This window comes from Propithecus coquereli, unplaced genomic scaffold (assembly GCF_000956105.1).
Source record: "Propithecus coquereli isolate 6110/MARCELLA unplaced genomic scaffold, Pcoq_1.0 Scaffold38, whole genome shotgun sequence".
Lineage (NCBI taxonomy): Eukaryota > Metazoa > Chordata > Mammalia > Primates > Indriidae > Propithecus > Propithecus coquereli.
The window spans coordinates 7594862-7621755 of NW_012149507.1; the positions used below are offsets into that span (position 1 = coordinate 7594862).

The 26894-nt window shown below is 41.9% G+C and overlaps 1 protein-coding gene across 1 annotated transcript in view; it reads left to right on the forward strand.

Annotated features, from left to right (window-relative positions):
• Nucleotides 1-22481, forward strand: part of GREB1L (growth regulation by estrogen in breast cancer-like) — a 140716-nt gene extending 118235 nt beyond the window's left edge. Inside the window, exons 15-28 of the mRNA XM_012652084.1 lie at nucleotides 554-669; nucleotides 1615-1859; nucleotides 4393-4964; nucleotides 5197-5299; nucleotides 7429-7584; nucleotides 7875-8014; nucleotides 9486-9647; nucleotides 9762-9966; nucleotides 14304-14469; nucleotides 15497-15724; nucleotides 16680-16821; nucleotides 17856-18056; nucleotides 20063-20201; nucleotides 21292-22481. Coding sequence (XP_012507538.1) covers nucleotides 554-669; nucleotides 1615-1859; nucleotides 4393-4964; nucleotides 5197-5299; nucleotides 7429-7584; nucleotides 7875-8014; nucleotides 9486-9647; nucleotides 9762-9966; nucleotides 14304-14469; nucleotides 15497-15724; nucleotides 16680-16821; nucleotides 17856-18056; nucleotides 20063-20201; nucleotides 21292-21455 — 2739 coding nt within the window. The 3' untranslated portion in view covers nucleotides 21456-22481. The remainder of the gene's footprint in view (nucleotides 1-553; nucleotides 670-1614; nucleotides 1860-4392; nucleotides 4965-5196; nucleotides 5300-7428; nucleotides 7585-7874; nucleotides 8015-9485; nucleotides 9648-9761; nucleotides 9967-14303; nucleotides 14470-15496; nucleotides 15725-16679; nucleotides 16822-17855; nucleotides 18057-20062; nucleotides 20202-21291) is intronic.
• The last annotated feature ends 4413 nt before the right edge of the window (nucleotides 22482-26894 follow it).

The following is a 26894-nucleotide window of genomic DNA, read 5'->3' on the forward strand; positions in this document are numbered from 1 at the left end:
AGCCAATAATTTCCAGTTATTTTAAAAATCAATAAAGTAAGACAGAGGGAAAATAACCATCAGAAGTGGTTCATTATTTTCTTGGTGAAAATGTCTGTTTTGATGGAGTTCTGAGATTCTTTTGTGAGTCATTCACAACTGAAACTGTCTTCCTTAGTCAACCAGTCCCAAGAGTTTGTCCATTATTTGAAGAAAGTATATTTAAGTGCCTTGAATGGGGTAGATTAGCCAGGATTTCTATAAGGTTTGCATCACTAGTGGGATTTTTCACACTGTATGTTTTTTTGGCCTGTGTGTGTAATGCATGAGGTATACCAATTTCTCCCATTTTATCCTGTTGAGATAAAAACTGCAGGCCTCATTCTTATGGAAAGGTTTTATGTCTGCTTCTTAGTAGCAATTAAAATATGCATATACACACACACACACACACACACACACACTTAATGGAAATCATTTGGAAGCACGGTGTGTTTAAAATCTGTATAGAAATCTGTAAAAAAGGGAAAACCTAAGTAAGTTTTAATTTTATCATATGCATCTCTTTCCACAGACTTGGAGAGGAAATGAACCAGAAGAGTGGATCCCTCGGACATATCAAGATTTAGAAGGTCTGCCTTGTATAGTGATATTAACTGGCAAAGATCCTCTTGGAGAAACTTTTCCCAGGTACAGTTTCAATAATTAATTCTACTTTTCATTAGTTGTCCAGCCGAACTGATTATTAAAACTTGGCTGATGCACCATCATTCCGTTTGTTTGGCAGAAGCGGATTGTTTTATGCGGGGATATAGGAAATACAGTCTTCCTTTATTTTCTCTTTCAACTTTGCAGAGATACCCAGCATTTCTGGGCATGGGAGAGAGATACATCTGAGAAATATCTGTGCATACAAGCAGGGCAAGCAGGGAGGAAAAGCAAGATTTTTCTTTTTCCTTTTTTTCCTGAGACAGGGTCTCACTCTGCCACCCAAGCTAGAGTGTAGTGTCATGATCATAGCTCACCGTAACCTCGAACTCCTGGGCTCAAGCGATCATAATGCCTCAGCCTCCCTAGCAGCTGGGACTACAGACCATGCCACCAACCCCCACCCCGATAACTTTTCTGTTTTTCGTAGAGACGGGTCTCATCCTTGCTCAGGCTGGTCTTGAACTCCTGGCCTCAAGCAATCCTCCTCCCTGGGCAAAAAATTTTCCCCAAAATGGTAGGATTACAGGTGTGAGCCACCATACCTGGCAAGGATTATTATTTTTTTTTAAGTGCTTTTTCTTTGTTAATCTGCTGTTCCCAACCCACCTCAAGGATCTGGGCTCCACAGACTGGAAGGCAACAATAATAAAAGCAATGACTGAATGCTCACTCTGTGTGGCAGGCCATTCATTCCTTACGATAACATATGAGCCCAGCACTGTTATTAGCTCTATTTTATACTTGAAAAAAGTGAAGCACAAAGCAGTTAAGGTTAGTACAGCTAGGAAGTGGCAGTGCGAGGTTGACCTCACACTGAAACCCATGCTTTTAACTGCTGCCTGATGTGCCCGGATCTCCAGGCATACGTAAACACTACGTGCCTGGCCAGATAGACTCACCAACAACATAATTACTTTTGTTCAGGTCTTTGAAGTACTGTGACCTCCGGTTAATTGACTCAAGCTATTTAACTCGAACGGCCTTGGAGCAGGAGGTGGGTCTGGCATGCTGCTATGTCTCAAAAGAGGTCATCCGGGGACCCACTGTCGCCCTGGACCTCAGTGGGAAGGAGCAGGAGAGAGCTGCTGTCAGCGAGAACGACTCTGATGAACTGCTGATCGACCTGGAGCGGCCCCAGAGCAACAGCAGTGCTGTCACTGGAACCTCGGGTCAGTGCTTGCTTTTCTCTTTCCCAGATACGCGGTGGGGAGGAGTGTGGAAGGTAGAGGCTTTCACTGACACCCCCAAGGCTTCAGAGGAGTCCTTGGTGACCCTGGCATCCTCTCCAGACCTCAGCGATACTTGGAAAACATGACATTGAATAGCCACAAAATACTTCTCCGGGTAAACTTTTAAATAGGCTAAATATAATACATTTTATCAACCCCAGCCTGAACCATTTCCCTAGTCTTTCCCACCCTCAATCTGCTTACAGTTACTATATATCTCGTATTTGCACAAGGGCGCTGTTCTTCTTCTAGGTCCTAAAGCTGTAAGTTTGTGCTAAGTGGCTTAGTACCTGGCACACAACGTTTGAATGAATGACTGACTGACTTTTCTAAATACGTAATGGCAAGTGTTTGTATAGTGAAGGCTACTCTGGGGCCACTGGTCAATTGTGAAGATCCCCCATGCAGCATGCATAAAAGAGAGGCCCGTCTCTTACAGAATTACTGTATGTCTTATGGCAGCACCCAGTGTGAATTTTCTTCTGATAAATTATATTACAGCAAATCCAACAGTATTTCAATTTTTTTCTGATTATGAAAGTAACAAAGCTGGCCAAACATGGCGAGATCCAATCTCTACAAAAAATTTAAAAATTAGCCAGGTATAGTGGCATGCACCTGTAGTCCCAGCTACTCAGGAGGCTGAGGCAGGAGGATTGCTTGAACCCAGGAGTTGGCGATTGCTGTGAGCCATGATCGCACCACTGCACTCCAGCCTGGGTGACAGAGCGAGACCCTGTCTCTAAAAAAAAAAATAGTAATAAAGCTTAATGCAGAAAACTTGGAGAATGTAACAAAGTACAGAGAAGAAATTAAAAATGAAACATAACCCCACTACCAGAGGTAACCACCAACAATGTCGGGTCACATGTCCCTCCTTCTTTCCCTTTTTTGAGCTATCATTGAGATCATTCTGGATCACATGGATGATATATACAACCAAACACACACACACAATTTTGTGTCCAAAAGCACTAGTCTTCCTGTTCATTCTGTCAGCAGCTGTTGGACGGCTCTATGGGGGAGCTAAGGAGCCAGGGATCTGTGGGGTCTTCTGCCTGTAGTGACCCTCAGCCCCGGGGAGCCTGAGGACTGCCCTTCCGCTGGGTATGTCCCGCTGCTCCCCTCAGCCAGGGGGAGCCGTCTCCTGTGACCACTCAACCTCCCTCAGCCCCGCCTCTGCAGGTGCACAGCTTTCTCTCTCAGACCATTTCAGAACAGTCGAGAGGTTCAGAGGATAGTGCAGGGTAACAGGAGGGATGGGAGCCATCACACCTAGAACCTTTTGCATTCCAGCACCAGGAAGGAATGGTGAGGAGGGGGAGTCTGTCTTCCTTCCTGTGGTCCTTTAGTCACACGCCTTCCCTTCCCTTCACTCGCAGAGCTGCCCCACAGTTTTCTTGTCCTTGCTCCAGTTAACTCGCACAGAGGTAATGGTTTGCCTTTGGCTATTTAGTTTCCCTCCCACAGGCCACTCTGAGGTGATGCGGGGGCTCACTGCCCAGGGAACCCAGGGCTGTGAGGGGAAGGGCAAGGTCTCCTATAAAAAAAAGCTGGATGAGCAGGTGGAGTGACTTGGTTTTAATAACCTCCAGTCAATGGCTATTCATTCAGGACTTCCCAAGGTTGGGATTTGGCTTACATGCCTGGACAGCACCTGTCTGAGCTCAGAGAGGGCCGTTAGTCCTGAACGTAATGAGCTTCTGTTTGTCCTCAAACCAGAGTGGCTGATCTCTTTGAGGAAAAAACATATTTGAAGTTAACTGCCAAACATGCAGGGATACTTTGGGGAAGAGCAACACCTCATTTGAAGTAGATTATGCCTTCGCATGGAGACATCCCCAGCCCTGGTTTGGAAGTCCATGGAAGTGGCTGCAGCCTGGGAGTTTATCCACAGCCAGAAGTGTGAGGCCCTCAGCTCCCAGAAGGAAGCCATTGGAGTAGGAGCTGAACATGCAGCCTGTACTGGGCAGATCCAAGTGAGGTCATTTGAGGAGAGTTTAACAGAGTGACTATTACAAACACAGGGGCCTAGAAAAGGAGCAAGAGGTGATATAGAACTGGGGTCTAGTTAATCCCAGGGAGCCCTGCCCACCGCTGGACCACCACTGGGCCTGAAGTGAGGGAAGGGAACAGTTACTGGGACCTGAGCCGAAGCCCTCAGTAGAGAAAGGCGGCCAGCCTAGGGTGAGCCTGCAGGGGGAAGCCGGGGAAGAAATAACCAACTTCCTGCTGGCGTTTCCTATTGGCCAAACCCACCGAGAAGCCAGGGCAAGGGAGCAGGATGGGCCAGGGTGGACAGTGAGGCAAAGGAAGATTTCAAGCACAGGGTCTGTAGCCGCAGAGCTGCCGAGGTTTCAGCTGCTTTCCTGGCCTTTGCCTCCCTCCCAGAGGTGCCAGGAGCGTGGGCAGAGCACACCTTAGCGTCAGTAACAGGGTGGGCACCGGGTGGCTTCTGTCCTTCCTCTTTCAGGTTCCATCATGGAGAATGGGGTAAGCTCTTCCAGCACGGCTGACAAGTCCCAGAAGCAGTCCTTGACCCCCAGCTTCCAGAGCCCAGCCACCAGTGTAGGGCTGGATGAAGGGGTCTCCGCCGGCATAGCCGGAGCTGGGGAGGCTCTAAAGCAGGAGTGCGATTCCCTGGGTCCCCAGATGGCGAGCAGCACCACCTCGAAGCCTTCGTCATCCTCCTCGGGACCCAGGACCCTTCCATGGCCAGGACAGCCTATCAGAGGCTGTAAGGGCCTGCATGCGGCCCTGCCACCAATAGTGATCTTATCCAAAGCTGCCTACAGCCTTCTGGGCTCCCAGAAGGGTGGCAAGCTGCCGTCCTCCTCGTCCCTGCTGCCCCATGCTGATGTGGCCTGGGTGAGCTCCCTGCGGCCATTGCTGCACAAGGACATGAGCAGTGAGGAGCAGTCCCTCTACTACAGGCAGTGGACCTCTGCCCGGCAGCACCACGCCGACTACAGCAACCAGCCGGACCTGGCCTCTGGCACCCGGACCTTCCACCCCCGGCGGCTGCTGCTGACTGGGCCTCCCCAGGTAGGACGGGCCAGGCTGGGCCCTGCCTTAGGCTAGGGTTGGTGCATCTTCCCCAGGAAGGAAGAAGCCAGGGAACTTCTCGGGGGGTGGGGAGTGGGTGTGACAGAGCAATGATGACCTCATTCAGGCCTCTGAGAGGCAGAAGGCGACACTGAAGAACCAAGGTGTGAAATCTCTTTTCTTTTTTCTTCCCCTCCTCCAACCCCTCCCCAATGAAAAATATTTCCATCAGGTGGGAAAGACTGGCTCCTATTTACAGTTCCTTAGGATCCTCTTCCGCATGCTCATCAGGCTCCTGGAGGTGGATGTGTACGACGAGGAGGAGATCAACGCCGGTGAGTTCTGAGCTAGAGCCGTGGGGGGCAGCTGAAGGGCAAGATGTAAAGACATTAAACACCAAATCCTGGGAGTTTGCTTCTGCCTTCTGAGATTGCTACAATACCTAACTTGCAGTTATTGTGAGGTTAAAGAAAATATGCCCAGCAAATAGTTCTAAGTAAACTGTGGCCTTTTTTTTTTTTTTTTTTTAGCTCCTTGAAGTCAGGGATGGAGTATTCTACTTCTGGCCTCCGTCTCTCCACAATGTCCAGCAAGGTGCTGGGCACAGAGGCATTTTCTAAAGCCCTGTTAGGTAGATTAATTGCCTAGATGGTCACACTGCTATAAAATTCAATGTGTAGTATTCAACTGCTTAAGCATCCAGGGCACATTTATATTGTGGATATTAGTCCTTGGTTGGTTAGCTGGAGTATATCTTATATTTTAACCACAGGCTCTGAGTGAAGGCATAGGATTACTGTAATGAGATGAACACGTCCATGCGTAGAACTGAATGCTGGCACCACAAACAAAATCCCTTCCCGTTTGCAGTAAGATACAGGGGTGAGTGCTCGACAGGGCTGTGGGAGCCAGCGTGCAGAGCAGGACCCTTCCAGCCCTCTGACCCCGGGGAGACATTCCATCCTGTGGCTAAGAACAGTGGCCTCAAAACTATGGCTTCACATCTCAACCATGCTGGAGGGGACGTGTGGGGAGGCAGTGAGGCTACCAGGTAGAGTTCTCCTCAGGCCCCTCAAAGATGAGTCCAGGACAGGGAAAGCCCTCGGCAGCATCTATCAAGTTAGCTCTTGGAGATCTCACCACACTTGTTTTACCTAAATAGTTGGACCTGTTCCCTGACCAGCCCAAGGGACTAGTTTAAGTGCAGGCCAAGAGTAAGTAAGTAAAATCAGACATATTTAATCATTTTATTATGGCTTCAGCACTATTTCCATTCCTCATCAGTTCCCACCCATGATTTGAGACACACACACACGATCTTGTCTTACCATCCATGTCTCCTCGTGTCCCTAGCTGAGCTGCAGCAACTCCCCAGGCCCACCGCAGAGGAGAACCAGAGCTCCAGGTTGACTCAAAACACCCCAGACCCCCGGAAGTGGGAAGGGCCCAGAAGGGCAAAGCCAGAGCCAAGCAGACTGGGAGTCGGGCCCTGGCATTCCTGCCAGCTTTCCCACCAGGCTCCTTGGCACCACAAGGAGTGATGCCTTTGGTTTTATCCTCGGGTCATGCTACAGTGATCTTGAATCTCACCCTGTGTCTGTTACAGCCCACTGGACAGGAGAACCTGGCCTTTGTAGTGAGATACACTATTAGTTTGCCTTTCTTCCTTCTCCCTCATTTTAGCGCAATGGTGTTCTGAACAGGCACAATGACACCTTTTTAAAAAACTAGAATAATCCTGAAACTTTAAATAAAGCACAAACTTTAGCTCAGGGATAGAAAAATAAACGGTATTACTCGTGTTAAAAAATAATAGCTGTACTTCCAGTCTTTAGACTTTTTATGAAAGTTTATTTCTTCCTTTATCCCTTTGAAAGTTGTCTTAAGCTACTTTTTGATTCTATAAATTTTAATTATTATTAACAATAATCCTCTGTTGGATACCTGCCGTGTGTCTGCCACTGTCTCAGTGCTTGAATACACTGATTGAACTGTTCTGGGCTGTGTGGCTTGAGTGTGGGGAGCCTTATAAGCTCCCCAGGTGACTCTACAGCAATAATGTGTGGGAAACATTGGGAATCTTACTCAGTGCATCCTAAAATCTCTTGGATGTCAACATCTTAACACCCCACAGCTAAAATTGTAAAACGATTGAGATCATCAAAATTAATCAAGCTTTTAAGGATATTTGGGGTAGGTGGAAGACTGGGTTGATTTTATAGATATGGGAGTTTATAAACTGGGTCTGTAGAGACTAATGCTGGGGGGCCAGTGAGGACAAACATTCCTTTCAGCTTGGGGCTAAAGAATTCTTGCTCCTTCCACCCTGGGACAGAGAAGCTCATTTTTCAAAAATGCCTCTGTCCACCCATCTAGGCTTTATGTTTCATAAAACCTCACTCCCTGATACTTGGGAGGGAGGAAGGTCAATCTGCCTCCTCTGTGCACCGTCTTCTTGTCCTAGATCACAGTGAAAGCAGTGAAGTGAGCCAGTCAGAGGGAGAGCCGTGGCCTGACATCGAGAGCTTCAGTAAAATGCCTTTCGACGTCAGTGTGCATGATCCCAAGTACAGTTTGATGAGCCTGGTATATACTGAGAAGCTGGCAGGGGTCAAACAAGGTCAGTGCAATTGGAGCCAAACTTACCTTCTTTGAAGGTCATGGGGAACCTAAATCGGAGCAGGAGGCCTGGGGCAGTTAAATCTTTGAGGGCAGCTTAAATCTGTTTTTCTCTTTTCTCCCTTACACACATGCATATCATCTTTTAATTTTCAAATCTGCTTCTCAGAACATAAATTATTGAATCCTTGGAAAAATCCTTTTGGGGAATAGGGGACATTTTTCCCCAGGCATAGGGGAGACGTGTTATCATAGGATTATTATTTTTTTTTTTGCCCCTTTAATACACAGAAGTAATAAAGCAATCCAAAGTTGAGGAACCCAGGAAACGAGAAACTGTGTCCATGATGCTGACCAAATATGCAGCCTACAACACTTTTCACCACTGTGAGCAGTGCCACCAGTACATGGACTTCACCTCTGCCTCCCAGGTGCAGCTCCCACCTTTGCCCTTGGACCTGTTACCCAATATGGCTTTTGTATGACAGGGTAGGGGGTGGAGGGATGAAGTTTCAGGCCCTAGGTAAAGGATAGCTTATGCGAAAGAGTCACTCATTGGCGAGAAAAACGTATGAAGCAATGATTAAATCAAATTTGGGCTTATTGGGGTTATTAGAGAGGGAGGGGAAGCAGCTTAGTTTTGGTGTCTTAAATTACTTCACCAAAATGGTTACAGGTGTCATGTTTAGGTTAGAAAGTAGCTGAGATGTTTATCTGTGCCCCATATATTATGGTATACTTGGGAAAGGGTCTCCTTACAGGCCATGCTGACTGTACTCCCCCAAACCTTCTGTTCTTCAGGACCAGGTCTTCACCCTTTTCCCGTATCTCATCCTGAAACACACATGGGTACTAGAAGGGATGTGCTTAAAAACTGATGGAATCATCCCGCCCTTCTAATGCAAGTTACCTTTTATATCACATTTTTTTTCTTGGTGTCACTGAAAACTTTTGGAGGTCTACTTTGAAATCAGCTCACAATGCTTTAAGAATATAAAAGACCCAAGTCCCTCGGTCTATAGATCACAGGTTTTTAAAAAAGTCTCTTTATTAAAGACCCTCTATTCATATAGTTTCTGTGTCATTACAATACTTATTAAGTAGTACATTCCCACATTTGTGAAGCAGAATAAACTAGAATTTAAGGAAAGAAGTACAATATTTTTCTATGAAATGTAGTATTTTTGTTAAAAACCATTAGGAAACCCACCTGAATTCTAGTTGCTAATGAAAATTGATGTTATCCTTTCACTAAGCAAAATATCACCTGCATTGTAAAGCACATAAAAAGACCTATTATATAATTGTCCGCTGAGATGGGTTACTGAGAGCATGTGAACTTGCCAGCAACTTTAAAAATAGGTTAGATTTATATTTGGCTTCAGTGAGTCAAATGGTCTCTCCCTGAAGCCAGAGTTCTGAGCTAAATGACTGTTCAAACCTCTTCAACTTCCACTGTAAAGATGGGGCAACAGAGGCATTTTAATATCAGTCCTTATATTTTATTTAGAGAGCTGATACTCATTTGACCTGACCCACACAGAGAAGTGTTTTCCCCCATAACCAGGGACCTCTGGGAACGTGTACATAGCAGGACATCCCACAGGTGTATCTGACCTCTGCATAAGACTGAGCAGTTGTGGCTCGAAGAGCATGAGGAATGCAAAGACAGTGCCAAGCAATGAGTACTTCTCCTCCCATGGAGATGCTGGTTCTCATGTTCGTGGCAGCTACTAAACAATGAAGTGTTTGCCTTCCCAACACTTTAAATGTTGCCAGAAGGTCTGGTGGCATTTTTAAGTTCATGTCAGTTCGCCTCTCTTAATAACAACCTACCGGAGAAGGGTGGAAGTTTAGAAACCATGAACTTACGTTACCTCCCTTTCTTCTTTGCAAATGTAGATGTCTGACTCCACCCTTCATGCCTTCACATTCTCTTCCTCTATGCTGGGAGAAGAGGTTCAGCTCTATTTCATCATTCCCAAATCCAAAGAGAGTCATTTTGTCTTCAGCAAGCAGGGCAAACACCTGGAGAGTATGCGGCTGCCCCTGGTTTCAGACAAGGTGGGTGAAAGCATCAGGACACAAGGACTGCCAGGCACTAGATCAGGGTCTCTAAGCTTCTCATATCTAAGGGCTTTAATTTCCCTTTTTGGTCTGTTTTTATCCTTTCAGCAGAATTTGAATGCAGTCAAGAGCCCTATTTTCACTCCTTCCAGTGGTCGCCATGAGCATGGACTCCTAAACCTTTTCCACGCTATGGAGGGCATCAGCCACCTTCACCTTCTGGTGGTCAAAGAATATGAGATGCCGCTGTACCGCAAGTACTGGCCCAACCACATCATGCTGGTGCTTCCCGGCATGTTCAATAATGCAGGCGTGGGTAAGGGGCCCCCCTGGGGTGGGGAGAAGGTCTGAGAAGACAAACTGAGTTCCATTCCCCTGGCACGAAACTTTCAAAGGTTCTCCTGCCTCTGGAGAGTCCTGCTCTCCTAATCAAAGGTCTTTTGACTCCTCTTTGAATATGAGTTTTCTTTTCCCCCTTATCTGCAGTTTTGTAGCATTTCTGAGAACGAGTAAGGAAGATGATATATGGAGCACCCTGGGAAGGATTTGGGGTTGTAGGCTGCAAATGTTCCTGGGTTGAGCACTGTGGGGCAGCAATGTAACAGTGAGAAAATAGATGGTCCGAGGGAGGGAGGGAGAGGAGAGCAAGTGGTTCCCCCAGATCAGGAGGGGTCCCTGAGTTATCGCATCCTAAAGGCACATGGAAAATTCCCAGAGAGCTGCTGTACAGCCGGGGAATTGTAAGCATCATTACTGCCTAAGATACAGCAAAAGTGCCTGGAAGAAGTCTTTCCTGCTTTTCCTCACGGGGTTTAAGAGCAATGAGCTGATTTCTCAAAGGGGGTTCACGGTTGCTGAATGTATGGCAGAGCTATGGGGAGGCACTGGAGATGTCTAGAACCTTTTCATTCTCCTCACTCAGACAGGAAACCTCCACCTAAATCTATAGTGTTTTTTAGAGCTGTACTCTTCTGGGCACTTCTTGCACTGTAGTTCTAAACAGTTTTTCCCATCAGATTCTGGAGGTGTCTAACTCAGCGCCAAGCAGCTGAAGGATTTGGGATCAAGAGCTGCTAATTCTTATGTTAAAGGAAAGTATTAACGCCCAGCTTAGAGCTAGAGTGGAAGGCAGATGAGACCTGAGTAGTTTTCTTGAACCTCCAAGTTTCTTCTCCCCAGGATCTCCTACTTTCCCCACTTAGCTTCTGTCTCTCCCTGCGCCTGTGCGTTCATCTCCTTCCCTGCCTTTATTGGCCTCTTCCCTTCTTGTTCCTTTCTGCTCCCTTTCATGTCCTTCAGCTTCAAACAGCCTTAATAAGGGATTAAAATATTTTCAAAAGTAGCTTTATTGTTTTCAATAAAATTTTATTTTCCACATTTATCACTTTTGATATAAAGTGAATTAAGATTTTTGTATATTTCTGGTCCTTTATCCTCCTCAAACCACCGATCTTCAAACTAACTGAAGTCTTTTTTATTTATTTATTTTTTTGAAGTCTATTTTATACGAATATAACCCTCTTTTGTGCCTAACTGAACCTTAGGAGAAAAAGTTTCCTCATCCCAGATTTAACTGAATTTTGTAGTACCAGTTTTGCCATTTTTGCAATAATTTGGAGATAAGGCCAACATACGTGCAAATAAATACAAACTATTATTTTTTAGTTTGGGTAAAAACAAATAAAACTTATCATCTTAACCATTTCTAAGTGTACAGTTCAGAAGTGTTAAGTACATTCACACTGTTGTGAAACACATCCCCAAAACTCTTTTTACCTTGCAGAACTAAAACTCTATACCAGTCAAACAACTCCCCATTCCCTCCCCTCAGCCTCTGGCAACCATCATTCTAACTTTCTCTAAGTATCTCATGTAAGTGGCATTATACACTATTTGTCCTTTTGTGGCTAGCTTAGCATAATGTCCTCAAGATTCATCCATGTTGTAGCATGTGTCAAAATTTCCTTCCTTTTTAAAGGCTGAGTTATGTTCCATTGTATGTATATACCACATTTTGTTTATCCATTCATCTTTTGATGGGCACTTGGGCTTCTTCTACTTTTTGGCTACTGTGAACAATGCTGCCATGAACACAGGTGTACAAGTATGTTTTTAAGACCCTTCTAATACCTTTGGGTGTATACACAGAAGTGGAATTGCTGGATCATATGGTAATTCCATTTTTTTGAAGAATCACCAACCATATTGTTTTCCATAGTGGCTACACCATTTTACATTCCCACCAACAGTGCACAAGGGTTCCAATTTCTCCACATCCTCACCAACACTTTTTTTTTTTTCTTGAGGTGGTATCTCATTTGTGATTTTGATTTGCATTCCCCTAATGATTAGTGATGTTGAGCATCTTTTCACAAGCTTCTTAGCCATCTGCATATCATCTTTGGAGAATGTTCCCAAAGTCCTTTGCTCATTTCTAGTTGAATCATTTTTTATTGTCAAGTTGTAAGAGTTCTAGTAAGGGAGAATACATTCTGGATGTTAACCCCTTATCAGGTATTTATACGTATTTCCTCCCATTTCATGGATTTCCTTTTCACTTTATTTGATGAAATCTAGTTTGTGTCTATTTTTTCTTTTGTTGCCTTTGTTTTTGGTATCACATGTAGGAAATCAATGCCAAATTCAATGTCATGAAGAAGTCTTCCCCTATGTTTTCTTCTAAATGTTTTACAGTTCTAGCTTTTAGGTTTAGGTCTTTGATCCATTTTGAGTTAATTTTTATATGGCCTAAGATAAGGGTCTAATTTCATTCTTTCCATGTGGCTATCCAGTTTCCCCAATACCATTTATTGAAGAGACCTTCTGTTCCCTATTGAAAGGCCTTGACACCCATGTCAAAAGTGACTTGACTATAAATGAGGGGATTTATTTCTGGACTTTCTGTATGTCTCTCTTCATGCCACTACCACAGTTTTGATTACTACAGCCTTGTGGTAAATTTTGAAATCAGGTGTGAGACCTCCAACTTTAGCTTCTTTTTCAAGATTGCATTGGCCACTTGGGGTCCCCTGAGATTCCATATGTATTTAAGGATGGATTTTTCTATTTCTGCAGTCTTTCAGATTTCGATAGGGACTGCAATAAATCTACAGATCACGTTAGGTAGTACTGACTTCTAACAATGCTAAATCTGCTAATCCATGAATGTGGGGTGTCCCTTCCATTTACTAGTGTCTTTAATTTATTTTGGCAGTATTTTGTACTTTTCACTATACAAGTCTTTTGCTTCCTTGGTTAAGCTTACTCCTAAGTATTTTATTCTTTTTGATGCTACTGTAAATGGAACTGATTTCTTAATTTCCTTTAAATTACTCATTGTTGGAATATAGAAATGAAACTAATTTTTGGTGTTGATTTTGCATCTGCAACTTTATTAGTACTAACAGGGTTTTTTTGGTGGGAAATTTTTAGAGTTTTCTACATATGTTGTCTAGAAACAGAGATAGTTTTATTCTTTCCAATATGGATGCCTTTTATTTCATTTCTTTTTCTTGCCTAATTTCTCTGGCTAAGACTTCCAGTATTATGTTAATTAGAAGTGGTGAAAGCAGCCATCCTTGTCTTGGTCCTGATCTCAGAGGAAAAGCTTTCAGTCTTTCACCACTGGGTATGATGATGTTAGCTGTGGGCTTTCACATACAGCCCTTATTATGTTGTTGAGAATGCGAGCTATTACAAACATGTTCTTAGAAGGCAGATTTTCCTATATCCTGGTTTTACCCCTTAATCCATTCAAACTTATTTGGGCTCCTCCACAGATTTAATAGTTTGAGCCTCTTCATTTCATTATCATCTATATTTTGTTTCATTTTAGGGTGGCCACTCATAAAATTACCTAATAATTCCTGATGATCATCATCTTAATAATTGCCAACACTCACTGAGTACTTATTGTGAGCGAGACACTATCCTGAGCACCATACAGTCCTATGAGATAGACATTATGGTCTCCTCCTTACCGAATGGAGTTAACCTGTCCAAGGTAACATGGTCAGAAAGTGGTAGAATCAGGATTCAAAATCAGGCAGGTTGGCTCCAGTCTATTCTCTTACTACACCATATTGCCTCTTGCAATAAGCAGATCAACGGAAGGGGTGCCAGTTTCCATAATCTTCTTCAGAGAAGATGCTGTTGCCAATTTCCTAAAAGTATCTAAAAGCAGGGGACCCATCAGTGGAAGTGGCATACCCACCCACTGCAGCTGTGGTGAACTCCCTAGTGCAGGACATGTGAGTAGCTGCTTCCAAGACTGAGCGTGCACACTTCAACGTAATAGCATTTACTATATGTGGTATCCTTTGATGTATCGGGGAAACTGGATTCTTGCAGTACTCCAAAAGCGTGGTTCATAGATGATCTGCATCGTCAAAGGTATCTCTGGTTTCTGGGGCTTCCCCAGACCTACTCAAGTAAATCTCTGGTGATGGGCTCCAGGAATCTACACTTTCAAGTGATTCTCCAGTCACTCTTACATAAACTAGTTTGAGAGCCACTGCTCTGAACATCTGGTTGGCTCCCACCTCAGTGGTTGCCACGTGAACAGGCATACCTGTGGAGAGACTGTGAGCTGTCTGTTGGGCTTCAGACAAGCCTGACTGAAAAATGTGTAGACGTGGTTATGTTGCCTTCCAGGTGCTGCCAGGTTCCTCATTAAGGAGCTGTCATATCACAACCTAGAACTGGAGAGGAACCGCCTGGAGGAGCTGGGAGTTAAACGGCAGTGTGTCTGGCCTTTCATTGTTGTGATGGATGACTCGTGTGTCCTGTGGAACATTCACAGTATTCAGGAGCAGACCAGGTAGTGATACTTCCCAGCAGTTCTGGGAGAGTATGACACAATGCTATAGGGAAGATGATACTTTTTTTGGCTGCAGTTACATGTGGAAGTAAATAAGACAGAGACAGCTTTCTAGAGCAAAATGGTCAACTAAGGTCTACCCTAACTAGCACATTTTGTGATGACTTAAGAATTTTTTATGTAGACATTCACGATGTCATTCAATTCCTGGACCATTCTGGCATCATGGTGTTGGTTGGCTATAAAAGTCTGTTGAGACACGGATTTATCTGTTGACGTCTGAATCAGGAGCCCTGGTCTGTAGTCCCAGCTCTGCTTCTTGACGATCTGTATGAAAAGGGAAAGTCATTTCACCTCTCTGTACCTCAAGTCCATCACCTGTAAAATTATGGCTGGGCTAAAATCAGTGGTTCTCTTCCTGGGGCAGTGCTGCTCTCCTAGGGAGCATTTGGGGATGTCACAATGCTAGGGGGTGGTCCTCAGGGGGGTTGTGAAGACCAGGGAATGCTAAACATTTAAAAGTACTGTGCAATAAACAGCCCCTCAAATTCAGTAGTACTCCCTGCTTAAACACTGCCAGATAATCTCTAAGCCCCTTCCAGCTCAAATACTGTGATTTTGTGTCCTTGTTTCTACTATGGATTTAAAGCCAGTCAAGTTTTCAAATATTTATTTATTATACATAATTACCAGAACTGGGAAGTATATTTCTGTGCTTCTAACCTCTGGCTACCTCTCTTTGGTAACTCCCTACTCATTATTCACTTTGAAACACGGGCTGGATTTCTTTCTCTGCCCTAAAGTGATAAGCCTCACCTCCAAAAGGCAGCTTATTTAAGTTAACAGTGACAGGCAACGTGAAAACTGGGCTTGACATCCTCTTCCATTCCAGGCTAATACAAAGTAAATCAGCTGATTACATCCTTTACATTATCACTAGTGTATAGTAGTGTAGGCCCTTCACAAATGATCCTCTCTTCAGTAATATTTATTGACAGCTTATATAAACTAACTTCATATTTCATAGCCAGCCCATGGAAGCAGGAATTTCCAGTAAGAATGTGTCCTTGAAGAGTGTCTTGCAGCATATTGAAGCCACACCAAAAATTGTCCACTACGCACTCTTGGGCATACAGAAATGGAGCAGCAAGCTGACTTCTCAGAACCTAAAGGCCCCATTTTCTAGGTGCCACGTGCACGATTTCATTCTCCTCAACATAGATTTGACTCAGAATGTGCAGTATGATTTCAACAGGTAAGTTAGGCCTCACAGAACAAGTAAGTAATCCTGGCATCTACTGATTGTTTCTGCCCAGCTCTAGCCTCTGTAATGTTTTTAGTCCTCTGTCTCTGAGAAGCTGAGAAACTCTGTATATGGACAAGGAGAAAGAGGGGATCCTAAGTCCCAAAACATGTCCTTCAATCACCCTTCAAACTGACCTAGACCCTTAATAATAGCTGTTACAACATGAAATGCTTAGAAAACACACTTCAGCCATCTGATTATTCAGTAAGAACTAAAACAGGCACAAAACTACTGATTCAACACAGGCAGTGCGTGGACCCACAAACATGCAAGACTAAACCCTCATTCACCCGTAGAACTCAGAAGGAAATCATTTTCCCCAAGTATTAGTAAGACACAGAGATCTGGATCCCACAGGGAAAAGGCGGCAGATGGGGATAAGCACACTAGCCCTGGTCTTACCTCCTGAATAAATTACGTCCACATTCCTGAAAAATCTGAGAGGACCAAGGAAGAAAGGCAGGGACCATAAAGTCCCTATTATGCCAGCCCCGGACCCTGTGGCTATCAGAATAGCTGCTGCTTTCACTTCTGTGTTTTAACTTTGGCAGATACTTCATCCTGTTTGTAGCCAGAATTTTAAAACTAGAAGCACCTCTGCACTGCTGTTCTGCCCGAGTATACAGTATAGGAATACAGTCCTGGTTTTGCACAGGGACATCTAAAACCCTGTGGCATATCTGGGACAAAAATCACCTTACTTCCTCCTTCCTTTAATGCCTATAATGCCCAAATCAGGGTTTTCACAGGCCAGGGTTATGAGGGTGAGCTCCACCATCAAAGTAAGGTTCGATTATTTTAGGATCTCTCCCAACATCTGCCACACATATCTCTATGTATAGTTATCATGGTTGAGATGTGACACAGGCAGTCAAAGAAACCTATTGTTGTGATTATGATTTAGGTATTTCTGTGAAGATGTTGACTTTAACCTGAGAACAAACAGTAGTGGCCTGCTCATCTGCCGCTTTAATAACTTCAGTCTCATGAAGAAACATATTCAGGTTGGCGGGCAAAGGGACTTTATCATTAAACCAAAGATCATGGTAAGTTTTGCAAGCCTGATTTGAGTGTTGAAAATAAGCACAATGATATCTTATGAATATCTTTGTTATTAGATACTAGCATTGAGCACTTTCCACTTGATTAGAAAGTGAAGTAATACAACGGAGTTCTTAATGTCGAATCTGCAGTCTCATTTCTGTTACTGAGGACTCATGTAGCACCAAAACTTAAGTTTTGACAATTCAATGAAATTACTTTAGATTTAAGCCTTAACAATTCCATCAAAGCTTTAGTTTCAAGATGGCAAATGTTACATTTTTACATACTTTATGTTTGCCGTCCCCAACCCCAGGCTGCAGACCGGTTCCGGTCCGTGGCCTGTTAGGAACCGGACTGCACAGCAGGAGGTGAGTGGTGGGCGAGCGAGAGACTGAAGCTTCATCTGTATTTACAGCCGCTCCCCATTGCTCGCCATCTCCCCCCACCCCATCCGTGGAAAAACTGTCTTCCACGAAACTGGTCCCCGGTGCCAAAAAGGTCTGGGACTGCTGCCTTATGTGATACACGAGAGATATGTAAATCAAGATGCTAGTCTGGTCCTTCGCCAGAATTTTTTTTTTTTTAACAGATAGTAATACAGATCAAAACCTGTGAAGAGTGAATTCCACGGTCTACTCTTTTCTAAGAGATTTACTGGTATCCAGTAATTTGCAGCATGTGGACTACCCAGTGGAGCTTAGAAACCTGTCTTTTTTTTTAGTTGGGATGGGCTACAATTTGACTCAGACACACCCAGCGTCACTGTAAAACGCTGCCTATTGGATCTCACAGTGTACTTGTTAAATGTAGTTAACTTTCAAAAGAGCCTACTTTCCACCTTCTACTGCCCTTGCTGTGTGCAGCTTATGTTAAATCCTATTGTACTATTTATTATTCCCAAGAGGAAACAAAATTTCAGGACCCAAGAACCTAGCATCTGTCACTGTGCTACTATTATTTTGGGACTGTTAGGATACAATCCAGTTTCATCCAGTGACAGACACGTTTCCCATGATCATCTTGGCTCTGATTTCAGGTGTCAGAGAGCTTAGCACCCATCTTGCCCCTTCAGTACATCTGTGCTCCTGACAGTGAACACACGCTACTGGCGGCCCCTGCACAGTTTCTCCTGGAGAAATTCCTTCAGCACGCTTCATATAAACTCTTCCCCAAAGCCATCCGTAACTTCAAGAGTCCTGTGCTGGCCATTGACTGCTACCTTAACATTGGACCGGAGGTAAAAGGGGTGGTGGTTAGTGCTCTGCTTACTCACATCCACCTATTTCTTTCCCATTTTAGCTTTTGAAAAGTAGACACCAAAAATAGCCTGTGACACACTCACTCATGCAAAGGCTCACACAAGATGTGATGGCAACTCTCCCTCCTGATACCTATTTCATTTCTACGAAACCAGCCAGTGAACACTCGTAGCTTAGCTCAGATGTTAGCTCCTCCAAGAAGCCTACCTCGATGACCTGGGGCAGAAGTAGTTGCTTACTCCCACCTGCCTTCTTAACATTTATCAGATTATATTGTAATTATGTGGATTTTCTCCCTAAGATTGTGAGCTTTTCAAAGGCACACAATGTCTCAGCCACTATTCTAGGTGATTACATGTATACCACCTGAGCCCTTTATAGCTGGCATTTCTCCACTTCCTACCCCTGGACTTCTTTCTCAAGTTCTTTGCATGTTTTAGTTTTTTCAAAAATTGCCATTTGCATCTCCAGGCTCCTGCAACTAAGCTTTCCCTTAGGAATATTCTATTCTAGTCATTAATGTAATATATCCTTCTTGTAAAGAATTTTTTAAAATAAAGGTATAAAGAAGAAAATAAAATTACCTGTAACAGGAACATAACATTTTGGTATGCGACATTTCCTTCTGGGTTTTTTCTTTGTATATATTAACAAAAAACACATATATCTGTTACATACATTCTTTGAACACTCAAGTCCAACTGTGTTGGAAACTTAATTTTTAAAATGTAACAGTGTAAACATTTTACAATCTCATTTTTATGATGTTTCAATAATCTACACTGTGGATTGAGCCACAGATGGTATAATTTTAGAGATAAAAGAAACTTTAAAAATCATAAGATATAATAAAACCTACGGTATTTATCTAAGTTACATGTCTAACCCATGTCTCCCAATTCCTCTACCCTAGAATCCAGAGCCCTGGGTATTAGAAAACACAATCTCACTGCTACTAATAGCAGCTAACATTTACCCAATACTTACTAAGTGGTTTACATACATTATTTAATTCACCCAACAGTCCTATGAAACACGTACTATGTCCACAGATGAGGAAACTGAGGTATAGTAGAATGAAGGAAACTCTTCATTGTCACATGGCTAATAAATGGAGGAACCAGTATTTGAACCCAAGCAGACTGGCCCATGCATTTAGCCATCCCACCATTCGAATTCCTATCTTATTCAATTCCCTGTAATTTTTATGAAGTTACCTTATGTTAATGGAAGCCAGATAGAGGCAAAAATTTTAATTCATGAACTGTTTTAAGCATCAGTTGAAAATTTAAGTAAATTTAAATGAGAAGCTGATTAAAAATTTATTCTCATCAATAAGGTAATCTAAACATTTAATCTTTCCTAAGTATGCCTTTTGTGGAAGGTAATTTTCTTTTTCTTTTTTTATTTTTTGAGACAAAGTCTTGTTCTGTCTCCTGGGCTAGTGCTGTGGCATCAGCCTAGCTCACAGGAACCTCAAACTCTTGGGCTCAAGTGATCCTCCTGCCTCAGCCTCCCGAGTAGCTGAGACTACAGGCACATACCACCATATCCAGCTAATTTTTTTCTGTTTTTAGTAGGGACAGGATCTCCCTCCTGCTCAGCTGGTCTTGAACACCTGAGCTCAAGAGATTCTCCCACCTCAGCCTCCCAGAGTGCTAGGATTACAGGGGTGAGCCAACACGCCTGGCCCTAATTTTCTAATTTTATAAAAACTCTTAGATGGAGGGGCTCATTTTGTTTCTTACTAGTAACTTCTCTCATAATGGTCCTTTATTATGAGAAATAAACGAGGAGCTTTTTAAACAGGTTAAAACTTGGCACACTAAATAAAAAAGGTACAAAGCTTAAATAACCTACCCATTTAACACTGGAAAAAACTCATCTCCTTTACCTTACCCTGAAGTAGATAAAGATTCAACTAAACTGCAAACATTTTGCTTGCTCTTGAAATAAACACGCTCTTTCTGCTTGATGATTTCAGGTGGCCATATGCTACATCAGCTCCAGACCCCACTCCAACAATGTCAATTGTGAAGGGGTGTTTTTCAGTGGACTCCTCTTGTACCTCTGTGACTCTTTTGTAGGTGCTGATCTTCTTAAGAAATTTAAGTTTCTAAAAGGTAAATCAAATTTAATATCCTGATTATAAATGCTATTGGTTCCCACTGGATAAAATACAGAGGTCAAAGACATATTTTTAAAAAATATTTTTTAACACTGATTTTTGCCAATAATTTCAGTATTTTGCTTTTAAACCAGGGCCACTGATTTCCTTAAGTGGGGAGGGGGGATCAAGTTATTGACTAAGACTAAATGCAGATAAACAGCCAAGTTTGTGACCATATTAGATTTTTGCCACTATTAATTTAGAAAGGAATGATGTAATGCAAGAATACATAATACTTCTCATCTAATCGAGTTTTAGTAGAAATCAGGTTAATAAGTCTATGTATATAACTATATACACATTCTATAGTAATTTGAATATAACATTGCTGGGTCAGGAATCAACTGCAACAAATTTGTTTAACTGCATCCCCAGATATAAATCCCCTTAGTTATGATTCTGATACAGGAACTATAGTTGATTCAACAGGTATAAACCATGGAAAGAGACTGGCCTAAGAACAAACTACAGATTAAACATCATAAATAATCTTGACAAGATGACCTTTGTGTGTAGCATGAGAACAGGAGGGAACTGTGCATTTACTTGTATAAAGCACTTCTGGAGTAGTGGTTCTCATGGGGAGGGGGGAAGCAATTTTGCCCCCCCAGGAGACATTTCACAATGTTTAGAGACATTTTTGGTTGTCACACTGTGGGGTGCTGCTGGCATATAGTTGGCAGAAGCCAAGGATGCTGCTTAAACATCCTACAAGACACAGAACAGACCCCCCAACAAAGAATTAACCAGTCCAATAGTGCTGAGGTTGAAAAACCCCGATCTAGAGGAACATCAGAAACATAACATTGGTTATCACAGGGAAGGGAGACCACGGCTGGGAGATTGCTCACTTTAAACTACTGAATTTGTAAAACTACTTTTTCAAAACAAATAATAAAATTAAAAGGAACAAGTGATAGGTTACTTACCTATATGTTGGTTCGCGAATGTGTTAGCTTAGGAAACATAATCAGAGAAGTGGTAAGGTTCTTTATAAATTCAATCCCTAAGCCTAAGACACATTTCTGCCTTTTTTCCTGAAGGTGCTACCCTGTGTGTCATCTGCCAAGACAGAAGCTCCTTACGCCAAACAATTGTCCGCTTAGAGCTAGAGGATGAATGGCAGTTCCGTCTCCGGGATGAGTTTCAAACTGCTAACAGCAGTGATGACAAGCCTCTCTACTTTCTAACTGGACGCCATGTATGAGCTTTTGACAAGACCAAAAATAGCAAGGGGATGCCTGGGCGGGGTGGGACAGAAACAATTCTTTGGGATTTTTTTTCCTTTAAAGTACAATCACTGTGGAGCAAAGTGCAACATATTTTGTCTATTCTCCAAAGAACTCCCCAAATCTGACCCAGGTCTTTGGGGATATCACTTTCCTTCACTTCCAATTACAGGACCTTAAGTTCACGTAAACTCCACCCTAGGCAGTTATGCAATTAAGATATGGTCTGCCCATGGGATCCTAAGGAAGATATACTTTGGAGAATGAACATGGAGTTTGCATTGTTTTTTCTACTACACCATGTGAGGAGGAAACTGGCTTTCAGCATTAGCTAGCCTGAATGTGTTACATGAGACTCACACCAGTGGTGTGGAATTAATTGAAGATTAACATTTGAGGCCTGAATCCTCAGTTTCTCTTCAGATCTGTACTTTGGTACAGTATTACTCAGGGGTCTGAAATGACAGAATGTAGAAGATATTGGTATTTAAAAAAGAAGTAGCTTTGTCTTTCTCTGTGCAGTGTTAGTTTAAAATTTATAATCTTCTATGTATTGAAACTTTTGGCAAAATTTCCACAGGAGTTAAAAAAGTTTACTACTTAAACTGAACAAACATCAGTAAATGCAGAGCAGGCATCGTGTGCATTTATGCAGCTTCTCCTAGCTTAATTCCTTTGCTTTTCCCAGTCTTTAAGCACATCATGTCCACGAGAATATGGAACAGTGATTAATCTTGTGCAAGAACTGATAAAGTTGAGCCAATTAAAAAGGCAGTTAACCTGCACCCGCACCGTTTGGCTGGAATTAAGCAGATGGTACCAGCAAACCTAAATGTCAGGCTGAGGTTCTGTTGTGCAGTGGAACTAGTTCGTTTCCTTTCAGGGACTCAAGCAAAGCTGCCTTTAAAAGACACACTGAATATTAGCCACCTTACACTGACAACAAAACAAATTGCTGAAATGGGAAATAGAGCCATAGAAAGAGAGAGAAATGTTTTACTTAATCTTACCGGTGACTTCTTTTGTGAGGAGTAAGGAAGATTCTATAAATTTCTACAGATTTCTCACCAAATATTTTAATCAAAAACATTTTTAGAAAATGTTCTAGAACAAACTAAGTTTATGGGAAGTTTACTCCAATTCTCATCACTGAACAATCTCTTGAGATTTTTCATTAGCCCATATATACCACTCTAACCCCACTTAAAATGACCATTTTTACTTGAATCGATCTTGTTTGTGACCTGAAACTACTGAGGGGTCTACTAAGCCTGCATTTACTTAGAACAAATAGTGTTAATTGACCAGCTTTATCATCTTGTGTTAACAAGGAGTTTACAGCTAGTGAAATGATGGAATGTATTAGACTGAAAATGGTTTGCAGATCTCTTGGTTTTAATATAACTACATATGATGCTTTAAATGTATTTTGAAATGAACAATTCCTTTTAACCCCATTTTTAATTGTTCTTCAAAGAGGACCTGCCTTATATATGCTTTAAAAATACTCCTTAATTTTAGTACAGCAGAATTTTTAGCAAAGAGGTATGTTTTGAAGTTTGGTTTAGATATGAATGTATCTCACGTGTTCCTGTTTTGCTGAAAGGGCCTAATGCAGACAATATCAAGAAACCCACTGTTTGTGCAATATTCCAATATTATTTACTATGTAGGGCAGATAAAATACTTGAAATAATTCTAAAACAATTGTACCTGGGACAGATGGCCTCTCACGAGTTCTTCTGGCTTTATGACTTCATGGTCAAAAGAATGTTTTTTTAAAGTAGTTACATCAGATGCAGGTACTCCATATTAGTTAGGGCTGCACTCTGAAAATTCAAATGATTTTAAGCTCTTAAATACTATTTAAGTCTTTGGAGGAAAAATGCCCAGAATAAAGCCAAAAGACCGTCACCCCCGATCACGGAGAAACTGACCTGCCTATTCTTTTCAAAGCCTATCTTAGTAAGGTTTGGAGCTTTTAAAATCATCAGTATAATTCTTTACAGAATGTTAGGTCCTTCTTTAAGGATAAAATTGCACAAGCACAGGACACCATGATTTGTTAATATGTATCTTGGTGTGTTCAGCTTAAAGCTTTGCTATCCCTTAGAACGCTGATGTAGGTAAATGGATTCGCTAGGCCCACACAGTAACTCACCTATAGACCTGCTGAACCTCGGCATGTATGACAGTTCACACAGGTTAATACTGAATGTAAACTAAAAATTAGAATTGTTGTAGTCAATTTTTTTGGCTGTAATTTATGCAATTGCTTTTTGTGATTTTTAGAAAAGGGGGCACCTGTGTTACTTTATTACTGTAAAATTTTTCTTAACCAAAATTTGGTGAATTTCACTAGTCAGTCTACCTCACATTTTGCTTATGATTCTAAATTGTCTTGTGTCTACTGTATGTTCTTGTCCTTTCATTTAATCTAATGAATGTATTAAAATTCTCTCCCACCCCTCTCCAAAAAGTTTTTCTTCTTTATGCCAATTTTTCAGTATGTTAAAAAAATGGAACGAGCTCCCTGACTCTGGCAATGTCCAAGAAAAGCTGGAAGTCCCCATATTATAGGTTGGATGACTCTAAAATTCTAATATTCTAGCATAACAGTCCAAGAAAATGTGCTAAATATTTGCTTAATGAAAATCTGTAGCTTTTACAAAGCAGAGATACACACAAAATATCTATAGATCATGCCCATTTGAAGATTTCTATATAATTATAGATGACAGACTTATAAACTACTAAAGAGATGTTAGAAATATTCACAGTACATCTACAATCTTTTATTTTACTGATAGCAATTATACGCACTTTGATGTCCTTCTCAGAAACAGACCTTTGGGTTGCTAGAACTGTGTAGTATGATACAAGGTGTTACTGTTAAATCTCTAATTTATTTCCAAACTCTACCTAAACATTACTATCTTTTGAAAAGAAAGAACTTTGTTGTTCCACCAAAATGGCATTCAATCTATTATGTAAAGAGTAGTAAAATAACAGAATTTGACACAGAATCCATGAAAACACCTCTTCTAGGCCAAAAGCCCTTCGCCGTTAAAAAACCTCAGGAGGGCAATAAATATTTGTAAGTATGATGACATTACAGATTTCAAGGAAAAGCAGAGATTGCCAGTGTTCCACTATGTATTCCAAAGCAAGCGCCTTGAAAAGACTTAATTTTCAAGACTTAATTTTCTGCTGCATTTTCACATTCAACTACCTAGACCTGGAACAACATCCAGGGAACATTCATCAGGCTTCTCTATAGACATAGAAACTGCCCCTTAAGCTTCCTTGGTGTCTAGGAAACTATTGCTATAACACTGAAACCCTGGCTTCACTGAAAAAAACCACCACCAAAGATGCCTTCAGGAATGGCCTCTAAGGCCAAAGAAACAGTCATTCAATAATAAATTCACTGTGCTCTCAAATGAGAAGTACTGAGCTAAAGCATCTAAGTCAGTTACTATGACACAGATGATGTAAGGAAAAAGAAAAAAAGCAACACCAGTAAGTTGTTTTCTGACCACTTCATGCCATGTATTTGTACTAGGAGGGTGGGGGTGGGGGCTGCCATAAGACAGAACCCATCTCTTTTTCTGCCAAAAGGCTCAGGAGCCATGAAAAAGATAGAAGATGTATGTCTGTAGTCACTACCCCAGGAATCAACTCAGTAATCTTAACCCTAGGTGAAATGGGGATGGGCAGGCATACAGTTATGTTTCTATACAGAGGGATCAGACTCCCTAGCTGGGCAGCCATGCAAAGCAAGAACAATTAAAATATCACCACAGGTCTGCTATACTCACTGACTGTCCTTAACAATAGTCATGCTTTCAGTAGATATACCAAGTTCACGCTTGCATTTTATGAATTAGTAAAATATTGCTATGCATAATTCTTGCCAAATAAAACTGTTAGGCGTCCAAGCAGATAAGGGCCTCACCTATAAAATCTGTCTATATTTGTGGCTCCTATAATGTCTATGCTAGACATTTTTATAAAGGACCAACAACTGAGGGCTACTAACAAAAAATTTATAGGTACCTTTATATACTCAGCAATTACAGAATCACCCTCTTTTGAAGTCTGTGACCATTAGTGTATACTCACTGTGTCCATTGCTGCCTCCACCACTCCATAGAGACTGCTCTTTTTTTAACATCACTTGGACTGTCTTCAGTCTTCAACTGTGGTATGACAGCATTGGCCATCCTTCGATTCTTGAAATTCTTCCCTTCGTTTCTACCACTCTCTTCTGGCTCTTTTATCTTGCTCATGCCTTCCCGGGTTCTCTTGAGACTCTTAAATGATGGCATTCCTCACAATCTCTCCTACTTTCTCAGTTCGCAGACCCCAGGGTGATATCTTTTAAACCTTCAAATAACTAAACTCATAAATTTATTCATTCAGTCCAAACTTCTCTCCAACTCCAGATCCACCTATCCAATTATATACTAGATAGATATCTTCATTTGGAGACTCTATAATCACCTTAAAATCTTGACCAAAGCTGAGCTCATCCTTCCCCATCCAATCCTCCCCAAGCTAATTAACCTGTATTCCCATCTCAGTCAATCCATCTACTCAATTACCCACACCAAAATTTCCACTTACCCTAGATTCTTTGCCATGCTCTTTTTCTGGTCAGTTATAAACTCCTATCAATTCTTCAATTATATCTTTTCAATGTGTATCTGTCTCTCCATCTTCATCCCCACATCACAGCTATAGTTCAGTGTTTCAACATTTTTCACACAAACTGCTCTTAATTATCTTCTAAGTTCCAGATTCCTCACTTATTTGTAAACCTTACCTCCTAGGGTTGTCATGATGATTGCAAAAAATAATGTAGCATTAAGCACAGGGTCTAACACATAGCAAACATTCAAATGTCAGGTATCACTAATACTATTCTTAGAGACATAAACTGTAAAATTTATTTGAGAGGCCATATCTTCAACATAAACATGAAAATAAACTGTTTTCCCAGTAATGGCAACATTTAATCCAATCAATATAACCTCTCTACCCCCAGGTCTCCTTGAAACCAAGTCAAGAGTAGTATACTAACGGCTTTTATGAAAACTAGACCTATATTATGAGGTTAACAGTGACTAGAGAGTCTACAACATACCCCACAATTTCATTTTGTTTTTTAAAAAACCATAGTACCTGGCAGGCTAGGGGTAACTAGAACAGTCTCAAATCCAAAGGGAAATGACAGTGTCAAAAGCCAAACCATCACGGTGAGTCAGAGTAAATATTTACACTGCCTTACCATTCTACCCATATAAATAGTATAGAGTCTTAAACAACTCTATATATTTAAAAAGCACAAATCTATAGGGGGATAAAATGTACACCTGTTGAGACCCTAAATTTTAGCCAGTTTTCAGTGATAA